The sequence below is a fragment of the Haemaphysalis longicornis genome, unplaced genomic scaffold, assembly GCF_048455015.1.
Source record: "Haemaphysalis longicornis isolate Haplotype H1 unplaced genomic scaffold, Haemaphysalis longicornis Haplotype H1 scaffold_1, whole genome shotgun sequence".
Classification (NCBI taxonomy): domain Eukaryota; kingdom Metazoa; phylum Arthropoda; class Arachnida; order Ixodida; family Ixodidae; genus Haemaphysalis; species Haemaphysalis longicornis.
The window spans coordinates 292,389,134-292,410,208 of NW_027526203.1; the positions used below are offsets into that span (position 1 = coordinate 292,389,134).

Here is a 21,075-nt window from a genome sequence, read left to right on the forward strand (position 1 = left end):
AGCAAAGACCTAACACAACAAGCGGGTAACCCTGTAGCAATTTCAAAGGCATTCGCATTGAAGACAGCTGCTGTCTTAGCTTACATTATCACGTAATGTAAAATAGCCATAGCGCAAAACCTTGGCGACCGCAGAAACCGTGGTATCGTGCTGGCTACTGCAGACAGGCAGATTTTGCTTCTGTATATATCTAGCTCGCGTGCTTTTCAAAGTGCTGGCTGCTCAGAATGTCAATCGTTTTGAAAAAAAAACAACAACAAACAAACATGAAAATCCCCATTTCAAAGTGACCAGGCTGTGACCAAATCAACTGTTTTTGGTGCCAGCTGAACAGATGCCGCTGTACGTTGAGTGAGTGTGACTTTATTTACGACCATGTAAAGCCGGGAAATCCTTAGAAATAGCTGTGGTAGCAACAAAACCGCCGTTTCTGGTGACTAAGTTTCCAAATTACAATTATGAGCGCAGAACAGCGAGATATCAGTCAATGGAGGTGCCACCTTAACAGATATACTGCGAACATTGAATCTGAAGATGTCACGAAAGCTGTGCACACCCAAATACGAACAGACAGGAGCGTCAGCAAATGGACTTCAATGACTTTGTTTAGCGCCGGCAGTGTCACTCCACTGTGGTCCGACCGTGGACTAGTTCAGTTTTAGGGCTTGTAGAAAGCGCAAATACGTCTTGAGTGAGAGTCTTAATTGAGCCCTACCTTCATAGCTTTCACCACAACGAGCAAGAATAAGGGAGAAAGACGGGGTTAGAGAGAAAGTGCACGCTATCATGCACTCCCCGTATGCTAACCCATCGTGCTTCAGTGGAGACAGCTGGAGTCGATAAAAATAATGCCCTTGGTCAGAATAAATTATACCTGCTCGTTATGCTATTGCAGCGAGTGAGCTCTCGGAAAAAGCCTCACCTGCGCTAATGAACCAGCTAATCAAAACTTGCTAGCTAGATAGCCTTCAAGCCGTATTTTTGGGGCATCCACTTTGCAATGGCAGAAAGGAAGCACGTTTGGTATGCGGGAACATCTGGCTCGCTCTTTTTCACAAAGACTTCAGCTTGGAGATTATTAAAGGGTGCTTACAAAGGAGTTATTTCTTTACTTAGAGGGTCTCTGCAGCAGTGCTGACAAACGGTTTCACCCCTCTTTTAATGTCTGGAAGCACTGCGAAAGCCGTAGTTATCGCCAGCGCACAATGGCACTCCGCGATGCTCGCCGCAACAGATACCTTTAGTTCTCTCGGACTTGCTTTCATTACAACTTTTTTTTAAAGCAGCCGTGGCATGCTTTGTTTACTGCAGCGGAGAGGAAACCGGCCAGTAGCGGTGTTTTTGCGTGTGGGACGGCACGTAAGCACGCGAAGAATGCCCTGTCTTCGAAAAACACCGGGAAAGAGAGAGAGAAAAAAAAATGTTCCGAACCAGCTTATTAAGTTATCTGATGTGCTTAGGGCAGTAACTTGTGTTTCGGATATTTAATGGCCTTGTGTTTCGGATATTTCATGGCCCACTAATCTAAGGACTGGATTGCCTTGTTCACCATGTTGTAAATACGTTTCAGATGGTTAAAAAAGTGAAAAAAAAAATTGTTGCAGGGGCCCTTTAAACAGGCATTGAACAAGCGCTGCTAAGGAGTGGTTCTGCAAGCATTGCGCTTCTTTTTCACTTGGAAATTTCGATGCGATGTGAAAGCTATGCTTTCACAAATAAACAGCAGCACTGCTCGATTAGATTAAAAGATTGTCGTGTGCAGTCTGTCTAGTCGTTTTTATAGTTTGCTATCAACTATTTTTACTGCTGCAGGCGAAAAGAGCCTCCTAACACGAGATACATGTGATCTAAACGGAACTCAGCCTGAAATGGTGCGCTTTAAGCTAAGGAAGAGTACGAAGATTCGACGTCGATGGGCGTAATAGGCCGTAACGTTCTGAACGAGTGTTTCAGAGCCATGAATGAGCCCAGCATGCGCTCTAAACTATAAATAACAACAATAAAAATGACAGACAACGGGTGTATCAGTTAGCTTGTAGCTAAAGCTTTGCTGGCGCTACTAGCACATTCACTGGAACGGAGGTAATGAAGCGCCCCGCGAGCGAAAGTAGGGCTTGATGCTGTCCATAAGTGCTCGAAGTTACGAAAGTCATTTCAGTTAGTAGCGGTTTGATTTTTCCGGAAGCAAACTAAAACTATCTAAGAGCTGGAATCGCAAAGCATAACAAAGAATGCACCCCTCCTTATGTGAGAGTACATTTAGCCACGTCACAGTCTGGTCGGCTCCCTGCGTGGTGGAAATATTTGCGCGAAGTAAATCTTTCTGCCTAACTTCACATAAGCACAGATACGACAATTACAAGACATATTACAAAGGTTTAGTATATTTTCTTGCTACTTGTGGCCGACCCGACCAGTTTCTACTGTTCTGCCCTCCTAAATGGCCTGATTGCGCAGACTACTTTCCCATCCCAACTGTTCGATTTCGAAGAGTACTTACGCTAAAACGCCCTGTGTAAGTGTAGTTTTGTCATGTAAGAAAAATAGCCGAGCAAATTGTTAAAGCTAGGCCCCGTAGGCACGTCAGTTCAATGTGCTACATTGTATATCAAAGGACCACGTTGACGGTTATTATTTCATCGCATGGAATAAACTATAGTAAACAGCACAGACAAACGTCTAAACCAATGTAGCAGTGTGCCATAGTGCGTAATGTATCGTGAGTAGTGGCATTGATTGTAGTTACGACTGTTTTCTTCTTTGAGCCACGAACTTTTTTTACGCAACCCTTAAAGGTGCACAGGCTTGCATTCGAGCAGCGAAAAAGGGGGAACTCATTTTTCTATAGGTTTGCGAGCACAGCCTTTTTCGGACACAACTTGTCGCGGCAACAACTTTGTATCCGACACTGCCGCCAGGTGGAGGGCAGATGACGGAAGAGCTGCTCCTACAGCTTCGGCCAAAAATACTCTATTCTGTAAATGAACACACAGTATAAAAAACGCCAACTTACTTTGAAAGACTGAATGAATGTCCAAAGGAGAATTCGTATGGTGTAGCCCTGCCTGAGAAGCTTAATCAGGCGGGCTGCTCGAAATAGCCTCAAGAACCCCACGCTAAAAAAGTTCAACTGTAAAAAAAGAGAGAGAGGAAATGATGCGACAACTGTAATTGCTGGAAAGGGATTGCGCACTCCCAAATGCACAACAACGCGGCTTATAAAAACCGTTGCATCAAGAAGCCACAGTACTTGCTTCACGAGCGCTTAGGTCTATGACTAACCCGTCTGATAAATAATTCAGCAAGGAAAGTGAACGATGCTATATGCAGACGGCGGACGGCGTTTTTGAAAGCAGTGATACTCACCCCCGTCTCCATTACTAGAACGTCGATGATGCTTCCGATAACAGTGATGAAATCAAAGGTGTGCCACGGATTCTTGAAGAAATTCTTGTTTGGGAAAAACGACAGGACAAGTGTGATCGTCAGTAAGTTTCAGGCTCCAAATAGAATAACAAATGCAGCATGCACACATGCACCGCACCCATATCGAGATAAGATTTAACTTTGAGAGAGGGGCACACCAACTTTGAAACTGTGTGAGTTAAAAGTTGCATTTTAAGAGCTCATTGGGATAGCATACAGAAGTCATGCAAGTGATAACAGCACTTTTTTTTTAATCACAACAGCACTGTATCATTAATTTTTGATGGCAAGAAAGCTACCCATTGCACTCGAATTGAACAAAGGTATTGCAGTCATTAAAAGTTAAGCCGATTCCTAGAGCCCTAAACATACTGAGAACCCAACAGCTGCAGAGCAACTCTTGGTTTCTCGCGTGTGTTTTTGCTGCATGTGCAACGGTTTGATTTCAAGTGCGCTCTTTCAAAGATAAAGACACTGGTCTCACCTCCACTCACGCACAATCCTCGCTAATCCTGGCAGAATAACCGATGCTCGAAGGTGACCGACATCCTGTATACTGCCACATATGGCCATTACAAGCCATTGATTCAGTCGCATTCCCCGGCTCCTGGGTGTATCGGTAGATAGTTCCCCCGCGCACCTTAAACTTGCAAGTCCAGCCTGTCCGAAGATTCTCTCAACAAAACGAAATCCAGAAGTTTGCCCCTCTGCCCACCTTGCCCTCTTCACGAGTCGCAGCTTGCTCACACGCCTTGTACCGAGGTCACAGGGAACGCAGAAGCAGTGGCGCGTATGAGACAAAGCAGAACATTGGGTTCCGTTTTTAGCGCTAAGGATTAGCGCAACAAGAGATGAAAAGAGAAGATTGGTCAAGTTCTGTCACGAAAGCAGACGACGACAACGCACTCGCCCATCATTTCTTAGAACCCTATCATCTGTTTTCGGCACGCTTTGTTGAAGCCTGTTCCTTGATGTCATCAAGGCGCCTTATTTCTTGGTCAACGCTCGAAGGCGACCGGTTACGCTTGCGACTATCGGAGATGTGCACGTTGTGCACGCGCTTTGACTCCTCTGCCTGTGCCCAAACGCAAAGTGGGCAACCACTCCCGGCGAGATACGCTCCTCTGGCGTGACTACGCGACATTTCCACGTGTGAGAACACTCAACATCTAAACACCCAATGAGTGGCGAATTAGATGTCCTTCCCTACCGTTCACGCCAAGCGCAGTCGCATGGGACCAAATTAAAAACGCTTTTCGCTCGATTTATGTTTTCATGAGTTGTGCTAAAGCCATTGTCTCCTTTTAGATATGTGCACTCCATAAAAAAAATCCACACCATACAAAAAAAAACATAATTTCCACGTAAGCCGTAAACGAGATGAAAGTTTACGGCGTGTATACGTGGATATTGGCTTCTAAGGGATCATTTTTTTTCTTCCTTTGTAATGGGGCTAAGAATGCGTAGTGTAAAAGAAGAAAAAATACACAGGGGAACAAGAGCGAAGTACTCCAAGCATATTTACATCTGGGCAAGCATATCTGTTCCTTGAGCCGTCACATATTCGAAACCAAGCATCGGCTGCGTAAGGTGCGTGTTCGATTTGGCCCACACTGGCTGAATCTGTTCGCGGAATTTGGGTTCCCGGTTGCCATCGTACACTACCAGCTCGGCATTTTTTGTCTGCCTCCGACCCCTTCGTTCGTCCCGGGGGGGTAGAAAAAAACCGCAAGCTACATCTGCGCTTGTCCGCGAGGATCCTTAGTCGAGCGCCAAGTGCAAGATCGCGTATTGCATTGCACCCAATGGCGCAGTGCTGGTAGTATCTAATATCTAATGTCTGTGAACGTTATCGATAATTATGTAGCTTGTCGTGTAGTGCAGGTTATATTTTATCGTGATAGATCAATCTGGGCGGCAACAACTACAAGAAAGGAACCAGGAAAAGAAGGTAGCCGTTCGCTTAGCTCTTTTCCTGCAATATAGTAAACTAGAATAGTTCACTGTTGAACTATTTCAAGAACTAAGCGCGGCCTCCAGCGCTCCGCCGTTGAGGTGAAACATTGAGGAACCGAAAAATGGTCCGAACGTTCAAGTGCCTCTGTTTCCCGTCAGTGCAGTCAGATGGCGCATCCTGTAGCGAAAGCCACGAGGGCCACGAGTACCGCCGTTCGTATTTAATTCCCGCCTAATGGTACCACCCACTCGCACCTAAAACCTGGAAGTCAGGTTTAGCGCTCCAAACACATCAGCAGAAAAAGAGGGGAAGATGTCCGGTCCTCACTAACACGCAATTGAGCACAAATACTTACAAATAGTCTCCCCTGCTAACGCAAGAATTGTCTTGCTTTTAAATGTTCAATTTTAACTTTATTTGTAGACACTCGGATATGTGGGTGTAATGAGAAAAATTCACGATTTGCAATCTTCGCTATATAGCGTTAACGTGAGCCAACACAAGCCGTGGCAGCCACCGTAACGCTCTGCTCCTATCACTCATGAAAGCGAAGAATGGAAAAAGATGAGTTGTGCGTTGATCTCTTTCTGAGGCTGGCTCAAGACTCACCGTACGTGCATTGTTTGCGCCTATTTTATTTCAGTGTAACTTTGAAAAAAACACTTGCTTTTGATATAATACATGAGTGACGGCTCCACGGCAATTGTTTAATATTTGTTATGCACGCTATAGACGTCAGGTCCAGCGAATTACTAGTTACTTTAGTTTCAAACGATATATACAAACACGAGTGCCACTATTATTGCGAAATGCTAAAAATTAAAAAAGAAGGAAACTCTACACCCAGGAGCCGTTGCCTGCGACACCCGAACAGAGCACCTTCTCACCGAGCAATTTATGTACATAACAAATTAGTATAAAATGTGGCCCGGGAGCATTCTTTGCCCTCTGCTTTGATATCAAGACGCGCTGGAATAATCCGAACTTCTGCAGCAGCAATCTGTCACCGCCGAGTTAAGTAACCTTGCTAGGAGATATGAATTTAGCACAGCGGGATGCTTAATGTTTACTCAACACTGCAGTGCGCTCTGAAAACGGCGCTGAGAAACGGGTATACTGCGAAATACTCACTGCTTTATGAAGGTGTAAAATAGCGATTTCGCCACAGAGCACCCTGAAGAGCAGCAGTAGTTGTGACTGTAACAGCCAGCTAGCTCTGTTGCTGGGCGACGATTAATGAGCGTAGCTTGCTCTCAGTAATCATTTAACAGAATGGCAAAAGCCAAGCCAAACGCCATGAATATAGGAATTATCTGAAGCTTGTGCTGATGTTCAGCGCGTGGTTTCTTACCTGTCGTTATTAAGCAAACTAAGGCACGCTGTAAGGCACCAAGCAGTGTAATTCTGCATGATCCCAGTAACGGCATTTTCAGGTGAGGAGGGCACGGTTAGACGTTTCATCTGACGCTTCGCTAAGTGAAGAAGACCAGACGCAACATGCTAGTTAATTACGATCGGGTCAATGGTCGAATATTTCTTTAGTGTTGCGGCCCTCTGTGGCGTCAGCCCGTTATCACGCCGTGCCAAACAGCGTAGCGCTCTCTGTGTCCCCGATTTGCCGCGTGATGGGGGTCGGATGTGTTGGGGCGATGGGTGACATGCTAGCGGCGGTTCTTCCTAGCAAGGTTAGCGCTTTATGCCACGGGCAGGTTGGCAGGCGGACAGGAAACAGAAGGAACGAAAAGAGCGGCGGTACAGAGAAGCTGCGAGTTCCTCTAGCTGCGCACACTCTCAGTCACCACAGCAGAAAAACCAGGAACGAAACAGAACGAAAAGATGAAAAAATATAATTTTCCCAAACCTTGCATCCATAAGCCATGAACTTGAATATACATTCCAGCAGGAAAAGGATAGTGAAGGCCATGTTTAAGTAGCTTAGTATGTCGGAATATAAATCGCTGGCATAATGGAACTAGAGGTCCACCAGAGGAGGGAGGGGAAGAAACCAGAAGGACGGTAATGAGCCACCGAGGAGGAGCGCGAAAAAAATCCCTGTCCGGCGCTGCCTCTTCCCCGCCCTAGGGAAAAGGAGGAGGCAGCGCTCACCCCAGGTTCTCCGTGAAACGCCCCTTGGCTCCTGTCTCGCTCGCAGGTACCCGCCTGGCGTGCACTTGTTCATTCAGCTAACCAAGCAGCGCTGCTAGGAATATCCTTTGACCTCGCGGGCACTGCCTGACGAAAAAGCATTCTGTGTGAAGACAGCGTATCTTCCATTTCGCCAGTTGCCTTTCTTTGACAAAGCCTAACGATGAAATCCGAATGATCGTGCAACTGGGAAAAGACGTGGCTTGTTTCCCGCAACAGTACCCGTTCCAGCCGAACGTCCCCTGATGGCCTAAAGTTGTGTCCACTGCTTAGTATAAGAGTACCCTTAGTCTGTTCGTTCTAACACAACAGTGGCTTGAGAGACACAGAAAATCTTAACACCGTAGAAACGATTAACGAGCTTTCTTTTCGGTCATATCGACCAGGCATTGAAAACAGCGCAAGATAACGTGCCTCACTCGCGTCTACTTCGCAAGCAACCAAATTACGCCTGACGCGATCTAACAAGGGTGGCAAAACGTGGTTCTAATGAATCCGAAAAAGAGTGTTTTTAGGATGGCCCGTAGAATAACCAGGTATGGAGAGCGCTGTATGCTCCGTTCTCACTCCCAGCTAGAGCTTTGCCCCTTTTACACACTCGGGCAGCAAACGCTTAGGAACGGCCGCGAGGGCGAAAGGCAGCTCAAGGTACATCGACGGGCAGCCGCAGCGAGCAGCGGCCAGCAGCTCAAGCAGAGAGTCTTTCGAAACGTCACGCTCCTGGAGCCACCACGTTGTGCGCCATCGTCGAGACCTTCCTGCGAGCGCCGTTGTCAGGGGACGGACCCAAGGGGCGCTTCGGAACCTCGCCGGCATAGCGGCGCTCCCCAAGAGCCATTTCGAAACGGCGGCAGCAGTAACGTGCAGCGGTCATGCCCAAGAGACGAGCAGGGCGGCAGGCAAGCGTCCGGCGACTCGTCGCGGGTGCTCCACACGGCAGCAGGTGCTGAAGATGCTCGGCATGCAGTCTGGCGTGCAGGACACGGGCAGGCAGTAAAAGGGGTCCCAGGAGAGCAGAACAAAGGGCGCCTAACAGACCCGGGGACAAGGGGCCGTATCCCACTCTGCCGCGCGTACTTCCGACGCGACGCTGAACGCTCTACGGGGAAGCCCCCCTGCGGCGCCTGCCAGCGGCATCACGCGGTGCTCGCTGGCAGGAGGAGGCACAGTACGGGGAAGACTAAGTAGCCCTCAGGTATCCTTGGTCCGCGCTGGGGTCTTCAAGACTCTGGGGAAACGGAGAACGTACGCGAACTCAGGGAGAACGAAAAGAAGCGGAAACACGAAGGGAACTAAACACTACCGGCTCCGTGTGAGAACGAAAGAGGGCAGAAAGGGGTGAAGCATGGACGGGGTAGGGTGGGGCGGTGTACACGTAGGACAGGTAGAGACGCCACTCCTGACGGGGCCCTCTGCGGGCCAAGCGTCGAGGTCCTAGAAGATGCTTACAATGCTGCTAGCACAAACCCATGTCACACTTTCACCATGTCACATGCAGCAAATTGCACCCTCGTTCAAGGGAAGCTAGCTCAAGTATCGTTCTTTTTTCCGCTTTCTTTTGGTAAGACGACACCACGAGGGCGGTTGGCAGGTTGGTCGCCCTCGCGTAGCACATGAGCGCATCGGGCTGCTTTTCCGCCGCCGGTTTCAGCTCCAGACCTGCTTTGACCTATGTCGGCGTCGCTCCGCGGGGCCAGTGCCGCCGCCGGGCTCGAATGCGTTCGCCAGAGGAGTACAAGGGGGCACCGCAGCAGCACTGACCCCGCGCAACCATGGGTGGCAAAATGCAACTGGCAGCACGACCGCACGGCGCCGCGTGCACGCGGACACCACCTGGGAAGGCAGCGGCGTGCTGCCAGGGTCAACAGCAGGCCCGTCAGTGGCGCCACCTGTCGTGCTGCCGCCACTGCGCTGACGACGGCGGGCCTCAGCAACGAGCAGCCGGGGCAGCGTGACAGCACAGAGACACTAAGCCTTGCCCACTGCCCAGCTTGCAAGAGGAGCTACGCATACTAGTGGCCGACGGGGCCAGCCAGCGAGCTCCGGGCCGGAGTTCCCTGGCTGTCCCAGCTGGCACTGCCTAAGACGGGAGCCTTACCCGGACTCCGAATGCGGCCACCTTGAGGGCGCACTCAATCGTGAAAAGCGCGGTGAAGGCAGCGTTCATGTAGTGGAGCGTGTTCTTCAGCGTCTTGCTTTGATTGTAAAACTAGCCGCCGGCCACGAAGAGATGCACAGGACCCCAACCAAGGAATAAGCACGGGGAGGGTCACAGAGAAAGAGAAAGAAAACAAAAGCCAAGCAAATGAAACAAAAAGAAACAATCTTCTACAGCAATGCTCTCCTCGGAGCCTACTCTACGGACGCTGCTCGTGGCCCTGCGCCCGGGCCCGCCGGCGGCCTCGGCGGCGGGGCTGAGGCCCCTGGGCGGTCCCGGCGCAGGGCCCACGGACGCGTACTCAGTGCACCGTCGTCGCTGTGCTGGCCAGCAAGCTGCGCGACGTGGGAAGCTCGGCTGTCGCCGCGCGAGGCATGCGCTGCGCTTGGTGCGAGCGGCCGCCGTCCGTGGTGCGAAGGCCGTGATGACAGCTTGACGCGCTCTTCGACGCGAGGGCCAGGTTGGGACTCCTGAGTTGCGTCCGTTTCAAGGCGTCGCGTACAGTTCCGGGAGCGGGGCATCTTGCGTATTACCTGCTTTGTTTGGTTCACATGCAGGTCGTCTGCCTTCAGCCAATCAGGGCGCGCCCGAAGTGGACGCATTGAAACGGACAAAACTCTGAATTCCGCCCAGAACAAAAGTTCCGACTCATTCATGGTTGCGGAACGAGACCATGGAGCAGATGTACGCTACTTCCCGTCAAATTTCGTCCAGGGTGCTGGGGCCAGCAACGTCATATTTGCCTCAGACGTAAGCCGTGATGAATAAAATAACTGTGCTAAAGTGATGTTTCCTGTAGAAGTACGGACGAACCTTGCGTAAAGACGTCAACGGTAGGAAAAAAAATCCCCGCTGGTTAAACAAAACTTCCATTCTCCATTTTCTTTTTCAATCAGGTTAAAATAAAAAAAAACATCAAACTTTCCGGACGGAATTATTTTTTGTATCCCAAGCGGTGGATCAAGGGCTAAGGCATTGTGCTGCTGAGCCCAACGACACGGCTCCGGCCGCGGCGTCCGTTTTTCTGATGTCGGTGACAAACGAAAGCGCTCGTCCATCGAAATATCGGCGAACGTTAAAGGCTACCAGGTGTTCTAAATTAATACTAGCCCCCTCCACTTCGGCGAGCCTCATAACCCAGATGTGCGCTATAAGGAAATCCCGTGGTTCAGCTTCCCCGCAACACACTCAAGTGACCAATTCTCGCTGCAAACAAAGCAAATTAGGGAAATAACAGCAACAAGCACACCAACTGACTCAAAAACATGACCTGCACTGTGGCACTGGGCCAAAGAACGCCGTGCTTGCTTTACGTGGTGTCACAGCACAGACCTAACTTTCTTATACTCGGCGTTGTCATTCGCCGAAAATTCATTGTTGGGCGCATGCATTGGCCAATCAAGTGTAGTGTAAGGAAGACGAACCACAGGATTGTCTTAGAATGTAGCTTAGGCTTACCGCAGGAGTCTGATCGCAGCTATCATCCCAATACAAAGAATGACCAGAACCAAGCTGGGAAAGTATTCATAAAAACACATGAACCGACCACTTACTTCTCGTAAGATTAGACGTATGTGCGGGCTAAAGAGGATTTAATGATTTATTTAATGGAGACCTTGGTATTATTACATTAATTTCAACTCTATATATACGTACAGTCCAGGCTGTTGGGCGCAGCACTGGCGTCTCTTTCCCAACAGTAAGAGAAAAAAATCACAGGCGACCAACGCAAGGCGACGCGGCATACAACTGTATGCCAAGTCACAAGCCAAATTCGTGCTCTTTGGAAAGAACATTTTAGAATTTTGAGGCCGCATTCAGAAAGCCGTTTTGATGCACGTTACGATATCACGCATTCTGTGGTATCATTTCGTAAGATATAATCAAAATTTTTGATTTTTGTGAATCCCTAGAACCGAGTGGCTTAACAGTTTCTAGTAATAACATGCACCTTTTCATTTTGCTCAAAAAATAAAAAGAAATGGGGGGTCGGGAGGGGGGATCAGGACGACGGTGAGATGCCCTATTCGTAACTTCTAAGGCTGAAAGGCCAAGACCAATTCGGACCTAGTTGATACCGGGCTGGTCAAAGCTTCTGACCGTTGTGTTCTGAATAACGCCACAGGCGGTCTGTGTTTCCGCGCTTTCAAGGGTTGATTCTGGATTCTGTATAGGGGAGGTTACATGCAGGGCAACTAAGAAAAACACGTAGAAGCAGCTACTTTGGAGCGCAGCGGTTGTGAGGAGGTTCCGGTAACTCCTACGGAGCAGACAGCTCGCGTGGTTTAGACAATACTGAAGTACGCTGAGGCTGTGGCATGGTACGTATAGCCTTCATGGTGTTGTTACTTGATTTTAGCCAGCGTTCAGCCTCGCCACTGTGAGCTGACCGGCATGTTCCAAGTCACGCTGTTCGTATTGATACCATTGTGCGTTTCTGTGAACAAGCCGTTTTTTTGTCAAATGCCGCCTTATAGTGCAGCTTTGCAGTATACGTTTGCCTGACATGAGCAGTGGTAACACAATCATGCCTCTAGGGAACAACGGAGCAAGTAATGTCGTAGGCATGGACAGAGCCAAAGGGTAAATAGATCCTTAGCTATTTCAGGTTGTCCGAGCAAAATTTGCCGCAGTGACAGCCTCCTAAATTGCTGCAGACTGCTTGCACGGTTAAGAATATAGTGCTTTTAACCTTTGCAAACACGCTTAGCCCAAAGAAAATGGTTCACCGGCCGCATATAAAGCTTCAGTGATGTTGGGTCAAGATGAAGCAGATCGGTATTTGCAGTTAGTGAAGTGTAGAAATATTTGCGTTTTACACGCCGAAGCAGCAACACATTGACTATGATGAGCGTAGTAGAGGGTTACAGAATAATTTGGACTATGTGGGGCTTATTTAGCGTGTACCTATACCTCGCCCATGCAGACGTTCTTGACCCCCCCCCCCCTCCCCATTAGGAAAACAGCTGCGCGGCCAGGAGTTGAACCCGAGACCTTGCAGTCGGAAGCACAACGCCGTAGCCACTGATCTACCGCGGTGGGGTATAACAGCTAAAGTGGTCGTGCATAAAACATGTGTGCCTTTTAAATTGACTGCTAACCTGACGCCTACTGCGTTCCCACCAGGCGCGTAAAGCCAGGAGATTGTTCGGCTGCTACAGCATGCGCATGAGAATTTAAAGGCAGTGCATACGCACATTTGCGAAACGTTGCCAGGGCCGCCTGTTTTACGATCATAACGGATGAGTTCATCGTATCGTGCTTTTCGGGAGGCCCAGCGGTTAGGTTGCCGGTTTCACGGCGTAAAGGTCCCGGGTTCGACTCCCGGGACCTCCCTAACCACATTTTTTTCTGGGGGCTTAGAGGTTTTTTGGTGACACGGGCAAAGCGGGCCTGAACAGCCCTGCTGTTAAACCAACTAAGCTATTTAAAAACGTGCCCTCTAATTTTGTTAGGCTATAACAAACTTAGAGAACACGTTGGTAGATGGCTTAGTTGTGTTTGTTTTCTGTAGTGCCAAACATTGCTTTATGGATGAACCATACAGTGAACTCCATATATCAAGCTTGTGAACAGGCTATTTATAGCTAAGTATAATGATAATACACATTTGTGGGCTCGCAGCGACCAAAGAGCAACCATAATATCCTATTTTCGAGACGTAAGGCCGTAGCTTGGTAAAACTGCATTTACCCAAACGAAATTGAGTTATCGTTATTCAACTGATCTCTGTATACTGGATTGAAGCGTTTCTCTATGAAACTTTAATGCCCAAATCGTCTGTAGAGCCAAGTTTTCTGCTCTATAGTTTAATTTACATATACCTTCTGCGATGAACGCAATAGTTGTGCGATGAAAAAAGTGGTTCAAATAATTCGCCAACAGAACTTGTATTCTTATAACTAGTAATGTTTTTCCCATCTGGCTTCCTTTATTTAGGGTACTGCATAATATCTAGTTGCGGGCACACTCGTCAGGTCACAGCTTTTTTGACAAAATAGTTTTTGAAGTACATCACACAAATATTGTGGCCTGAAGCTCATTGGAAAGTTTATACATGAAGCAACCTGAACGAACAAGCCCCTGTGATTTTGTATAATTAATTGTAAAGGCAAATTAAATGCGGGAGAGCATTACGTTAGCATATCCCGCTTCCTGCAGCCGATGCTGGCCATGAATTTGGTGCCCGCCTATCTCTCCTAAACTGGGTTTGCTATCGAAGGACGTTGTCTTCATCGCAGTTCACGGTGATGGTGTTGACGTTGTAAGCGGCGCTCTCCTTTCGTACGGTGCCTATAAGTGCACAACGGTGCTAGTACCTGCATAAAAATTACGTGCACCCGTAGCCTGCAGATTAAAGAAATACGTAACGCGCTATATCATTAGCAATAAAAAGCAACGCTCTCGAAGCTCATATTTAGTCCAAATGGCAGCCCACGAGTGATAATGTTAAAAACAAATGAGTGCAACCTGAAACAGAAGGAACCTTTATCTAATGGCTACTAGTTTGTTGTTGTGGGGTCGATATTTTTCGTTGTGACGGGTTCAAAGGTGATAGAGAACGAACAGGGCGTGCTTGCTGTTTCTGCTTAATTTGTTTCGTGGGTGTTTTCACAAATTTGAACTTGGCGATGCCCCAATTTTACGGTGCTGGCAAGCCAATGTAACGAATAACGGTATTCCAGACGTTATTAAAAAAAATGTATGTAAAATATCCTTTTGTCACTATTTTGAAAATGTAACGAGTGCGTTCCTGCGTCACACACACAAAAAAAGAAAGCGAGGCGTTACCGTGCCGATTTATATAGCTCTACCGCCAGCCAACACAGGCACAAGCCCTGTAATCACCACTAAAAAAAAAAGAAAAAAAAAGAGATACTTGTCGTAGTATGGATCCCGCGGCGGGCACCTGGTCGAATTCGGATTTCATTTCTTCCGCATGGCAACGGCTGCGCGTTTATGATTACTCAAGGAAAACGGTGACAAACAGCTATTGGCCGGACAACGGTGTATGAACTTTTTGCGCTCCGCAGCTTGATTGGTTGCCCGCTCGTTAGCGCTGCCACACACGCACTGTTAGGTATAGGCCTGGCGAACGCAAAAGCTAAAGTAACGTCACTAGAGCAGTTCAGTGTCTACGTAGCCGAAAAGAGTCTACAGGGCGCGTTAGCGCGTGCAGTCACAAAGTATGAGGAGACAAAAAAAAAAGCTCTTAGATTAACACGCTTCGGAACTGCACAGGTGTCTACTACAGAAGCGTGACATGGGGCTTAAGCACAAAGAAGTTTTTGATATGGTACATATTTCACTCGCTAAAGGCAGTTGCTTGTACACATGCCAACGTACACGAATAGATGAGAAAGTTTGCTACCAGGCGCTAGCGCATTCACCCCGACTCCGAGGGATATTGAAAAACGTTTTTTTACTGAACCTCGCATTAAATAATATACTGAGTTTTTTTTTGGCTTCTAAGAAGTAGGAAAAGCAATTTATTGTAACTTCTGTGTGCTTACTTTGGAAGGAGATGCTGTTTGCACGTGGTGCGAGGAGATGGTGTCTCTAATAGCACTGCGTTTCGAAAGACACGGAGGCGCTTTGGGAAGGCGACGACTTCTGAATACGATGGGAGATGAAGCGTGCATTCGGGCACCGTTAGCCATCCAGGGTTAGTAGTATTTATACGCCACAAACGGCTTAAATCATTTATGCGTCGCAAGCTCATAATCTGTTCCTGACCCCAGCGTTATTAGCGCAAAAATCAGCATTTTGCGACCAATTCATGACTGCTTCGAAAAATATATTGCTTCGCGTCAAGCTTTCATGTGTGCACTTCGTTATGTCCACAACAAGGCTCACGACATGATGCACAGTCGGTCATATATTAATGGTTTTACGCTCTCGGGAGCTGTCGTTTCAAGAGCTCCGAAGTAAGCAGCCAAACAAAAAACACAAAGAAAATCACTGTTTTAGTAGTGCTAAGCGTAAGGGCATTTTCTTTTCCTTCTTGTGAGAACAAAACACTGTTGTAGTCATGCTAAGCGTACGAGCATTTTCTTTTCCTTCTTAGTGGACGCATGTCCACTCGGTTCATTGTTGGGCACATTCTCAACCAGGCAGCAGACGCCCCTTACCAGGGGATAGCATTTCTCCGCGGGGTGGCGGCTGCCGCAGGTTCCGGACAGCTCCCGAGTGCGTGGCACCGCAGCATGCTCGGCGTGAGTTGTGTCGTGAAACGGCAGACACGAGCCTCGGAGTGGGTTCACATTCGAGTGGGCTTTGGTCGCGACACAGGAGCACACTTCTACCACGAGGCGGTCGAGCACGTGAGACCAGGGCCTCGATCGAGCCTCTGGAGAGGGCATGCAGACGTGAAATGCACGCCCGACGCGGGGCCCCGCGAGGGGCAAGCGCTGCCCGTTCACCGCTGGGACAGTGCAGCTCTATGCCATGGTCAGGGCCGGCGCTGCCCGGGGCCCAGCCGACACCACCAAGCCGGCCAGGCTTAGCACAGCGCTCTTCCACGCTGACGCACTTATATAATTGCAAAGCACGGCAGAGCTCTGGGTGGGACAACAACCAGCTCAACTCCTCGCAAGCCGCGCCACATCTAAACTGCGCCAAAGACCTTACAGTCCTGGAGACCTCGTCCAATCGTTTGTGTTCTGAGGACGTATTCAGACGAATACCCAGTATGACACTGTACTGCTCGTGTATATGCAACTGGCGCTGTCTTTCTATCCAAGCTTAGCCCAGCTCTGCATTGAGTATGGGCTACCAAGTGGTGAATTCTAGCATTGTCGGCATTTCCCCCCCTCTCGTTTCATGAACCGCTGAAAGCAAGCACGTGCAAATCCTGCTAATGCTATCCCGCGCCAAGCCCATGTCGGCGAGGGCGCAGCCTTACGAGTGGCACACTCATTTTTCTTTCTTTTCATATATTCTGGTGTTTTCTTATTTTATATCTTACATTCTAAATAAGGTTCACAGCAGATCACCCCACTGTGATGAGACTTAGAGCAACAGCTTTTACTGAACGAACTGCGTCCTTGCAGAGTCATCATAAATTGATCGTATAACAGTACCTCGAGAGATGTCGCCGTAGGTCGTATTACCTTCGGCTGATCATCTTAAATCATTTCAAGATTGGCAGGCTGTACGTAAAGTAGCCATAGGAGTTGCCATAAGGCAATTCAATTTGATGACGCCACAAGGACAGCTGACGGTTTGGATAATGATAATTTTGCCACTACTACTGTTCATCTGCAGAACGTATTTTTATTTATTAGAAGCGGATCACCAAGAAAAATAACTCTACGCGACTCAGTGAAACGTCTAATTGCAGCAGCTGTCGTTTTAAGGATTCAGACTCGTGTTTGTAAATGGCCGGGACTTTTTTAAAAATCTTCAGCGTCCACCACAGAAACACGAGAGTAACTGGAAGAAATCGGGACTCGTTTTACCTAGGGCTCAATTACTAACAGGTTAGGGGTAGGCGCACTCCTGGCTGCACTGTAAGAAAAAAAAAAGCAATAAATGCGTTCCGCTGGCTATGCATGCATATTATACTATAAAAACGCTAACATTATGAGGGAAGAACCAAAACTAATTCTGATCCTCGCCAACAATACCGAAGAGGGGGCACTATAAAGGTTAAAAGAAGACATACAGCTAGTTATCTAACAGTCTAGACCTCTCAATCACTAAAGATAGATAGCACTCAGCTTAGTCTGTCGAATGCGCGGTCATAACGCTCCTGCAACAACTGAGTGGCACGGGCACTGAAGTTGAACAGTCAAATTGGACTCGCTACGGAAATCCACACACCCACACAATATCTGTCTCCACATCGTGGGATAGTGTGGCCTTCACGGGGAGTGCGGAAAAACGGGCAAAATGGCACCGAACTGCGTTGCGACAGTTCCAAGTCGGCATTGAAAGTGGGTGTCGCTTGCTTTTCACCTACGCCAAGTTTCTGGTTTTTAGAGGGCTTCCTTTTAATTGGGAAACTAACATTTGCTTTCAGCCGCTCATTCAACTGTATCAAAACAAAATGACAATTGTGAGGGGTGTCTGAAGTAAAAAGAGGCAGACACAAAGGAAGGTAAGGCAAAACTAAAGGCAGTGAGCCTTTAATCCCGCTTAATCATGGCTACCAATGTTGGAGCGGCGCTTGGGTAGCTACTTCCGCGCTTTGAGAACCTGACCGAGCATTTTTATACGGCAATGAAATTTAGAAGGCACCTGGTGTAGCTCAAAGGATTACGATGCATTGAAAAGCTCAGCCAATAATTGAGTAGCTTGCTATCCGTGCTCATAATCAATAAATATGGCTTTTATTGGCCCCTATAAACGACAGAGGCAAATAAATGCAGCCAACCTGAACACAGCCCAGCTAAAAATGTACCGCCCTGGAGCTACCGCAGACTCGTGAAGCTTCACTGGCCTTTTTTTAAACGTTATTTCGCGAGTGCTCAACTCAAGCAAGCGTAAAAAAAAAAAAAAGAAAATCCTAAGGATACTCCTACAAGGAATTGTGCGCTAAAGCGCGAGCATTCTGGCTGCATCCGTAGCATTTATGCATAGTCCTCCTATACTTTCCTACGTGATTAATTTGCTGTCGTGAGTCTTTAGGTTAGCCTGTTCTTTTATTTCTTCTTTTTGTTCGGCTGTTATCTCGCATTTCCCCAATGGCGTTTTTAATTCGGCATATTTTTTTTATCAGGCTTCCCTACATACAAGCAAGCAATGTGGCAAAGCCAATCGTAAAATGCCCATCTGTTATGTAGTTGGGTTTGACAGCTATACACCGAGTCCCTCTATAGTCTGTTTCACTACTATACACAAACGCATTATTACGAATACTTTTTTTCAGGGTAATATAAACAGTCTTGTATAATTTATGAACGGCCTATGTCTTTGAAAAAAAAAAAAAAAACATGCATCCTATGAATGCAACGATTTCCTCTACTGACAGACACACGGTTTTGTACGTGGATGACAGTTCTATATACGTCTTTAGGTAGCAAGGCATTAAAAAAACCACATGCTTATAAAATTAGGCGCTTTGCTTATCATAACGAAACATACACGTTAAAACGAACCAGAGCAAACGAACACACCGCAAACACAGAATAAAAGAGCAACTCACGCGGGAGTAACGCGAAGAAAGGCCGGGCATTCGAAGCGTTTTGTCTAAACGAGCCTGGTTTCAGAAGACGTTGATAACAGAACATTTTTCTACATTTTCTTGCGCCTAACATTTTCCTACGAGCGATTAGCCACAGCGCACAGCTAGAGGGCCTTAGGCGTAAAGACTGCCTACCTAAATCTGCGCGTCACACGAGGCGTTGATGACTTGCGTGAGAAAAATTGATACGCAACTTCTCCAGAAGGCTGAGCCAGCAAGGACCACATTATCTGACCTGGAGGTCTTGTATATGTGAAAGTGCAAATTTTGAAATTTGCCACACCTGGCTGCACGAGGCTGTTGTGGCCATGACCAGTGACAAACCGTGCGCTTTACGGCCCTGCGCAACACGCCGCATGTTGTTCACACTATCGCTTTGGAGTGTGAGAAGAGCCGACACACCGTCCACCGACCCGGACAGAGCCCTGAGCGACAGGCGCAAGCGGTGGAAGGATGGCGCGAGCCGGTCGTCGTCCGGAGCGGGAGTGAGCGGTGGCGGTGCTCGCGCGTGCCGTGCAGCGCCTGGGCCTCGGGCAGTGCGCGCCAGCAGCTGACCATGGCAGAGCAGGCAGTAAGGGAGGAGGAAGCAGGGCGGGGCCGCATGCAGGGGCGGCCGCCGAGCCCAGCCGTCTTGTCTCCGATGCAGCACACACCAACCTCATGCAGGCCGCCGCCCGCCGCCGCTCCATGCCGCAGAACACGAGCACCGCGGCGGCGGCGGCGCCCGCCGGCGTCGCCGCCGCCACCGGACCGCGACGACACAAACACAGGACACCGCGCGGTGGAGTAGGGCTGCTGCACTTACCTTCATCATGAGCAGAACGGTGTTGAGCACAATTAATACCATGATAAAGTACTCGAAGGGAGTTGAAACTACTATCTTCCACACTTTGTATTTAAAACTGTCTTTGTTCTTTGGCATATACCTTTGCAGTGGCTTGGCTTGAATGGCAAAATCTATACAGGATTTCTGCAACGAGAGCACACGCCGGAGTACACACTCAGCGGCAAGTGATCTTCGGGCCAAAAAGACGCGAGCACCCACCGCGAAGAACTTGGTAAACGTAGCGCTGCGGGAGCCATCGCCGCGGAAAATACGGAGAGACTCACGCGGAGCAGCAAAACGCGTCGTAGTAAATTCTATTATACGTCATCGCCTGCCTTCTACCCAGTGTCGCCACTTTATCGTATATCGTGCGGCGTATGCCCAGCTGCAGGCACGAACGTTCCTGCGTACGAACGTCATGAACCGCTGATCATTAGCAGTGAGAACAGACTCTCAGTGAGGAACGGATCGAGGAGTATGCACACAAACACGTTCCGTCGCCGTCGTTATGTCCCATTTTCTTGCCAAGACCTTGGAAAACAGAATTGGCCCCGATTCTGACTACTTATCGTAATAGAGTGGCGACGGAAAACGCTATGTTACTGCTTACTTAAGTAGTCACCGACGACTCAACGTATCGGCGAGTCAGCGACGCGTTCCGACTTTTTGACCTCGCTCAAAGCACCTCAATAATGATGCTGAGTAAGTTTTAGCATGAAGGCTTTGTCTCAAAATACTGTACATTTAAATCTGGGCGCAGTCAACAACCATTTGTTGGAGTTGAATATAACAGCCCGTTAAGTTTTTTTTAAAAAACTTACTAAAATCTTCCAAATGCGGCAATGTCGTGATAACAAACGTTCACGCGTGGATTACTGCTTTTCTCTAGTATTTTCTGCACGAGCCATAATGACGTTTACCGCTACGCTCAAGCCAACACGGCGACAATGCGCTCATCTCACGTGACTGGCAAACCCCCGCGATAACGAACGAGGTCGGTCGTGCACGAACACAAAGTTGTTAACGATTGCTGCTGCATCGCATACGTGCTTGTAAAACGCCACAAGGGTCGACAGGCACTGACGTGCCACACCAATTGGCAGAAGCACGGGAAGTTGGGAAAAATGGGTCGCTTGCTTTTTGGGAACACTTGCCTGGTTTTTGTCAAGCTCGCCTTCTTCGAGCTCTTTCTCACCCTGCTCTTGAAAAGTGATGATGATGAGCGCTACGAAGATATTTACAAAGAAGAAAGGGAACACGATGAAGAAGACGACGTAAAAAATGGACATCTCAATTCGGTATCTAGGCAGGGGCCCCTTGTCCGCCTCCGTGGAGTCCATCGAGTTCTGAAGCACTCTGCAGGCAGCAAAGAGACG

At 48.3% G+C, this 21,075-nt stretch overlaps 1 protein-coding gene across 9 annotated transcripts in view; it reads right to left on the minus strand.

Annotated features, from left to right (window-relative positions):
• The window catches only part of Cac (calcium voltage-gated channel subunit cacophony), a 906,370-nt gene that overhangs the window by 38,776 nt on the left and 846,519 nt on the right, over nt 1-21,075 (minus strand). For 7 of the 9 annotated variants that reach the window (XM_077679772.1, XM_077679785.1, XM_077679758.1 and 4 more), the window contains 5 exons: nt 20,854-21,055; nt 19,679-19,843; nt 9,627-9,737; nt 3,367-3,450; nt 3,014-3,130 (listed from right to left, as the gene is read on the minus strand). In XM_077679772.1, the coding sequence (XP_077535898.1) occupies nt 3,014-3,130; nt 3,367-3,450; nt 9,627-9,737; nt 19,679-19,843; nt 20,854-21,055 (679 nt within the window). Of the gene's footprint in view, nt 1-3,013; nt 3,131-3,366; nt 3,451-7,244; nt 7,356-9,626; nt 9,738-19,678; nt 19,844-20,853; nt 21,056-21,075 lie in introns of all 9 variants that reach the window. The other 2 variants (XM_077679745.1, XM_077679765.1) reach the window with 2 other exon arrangements.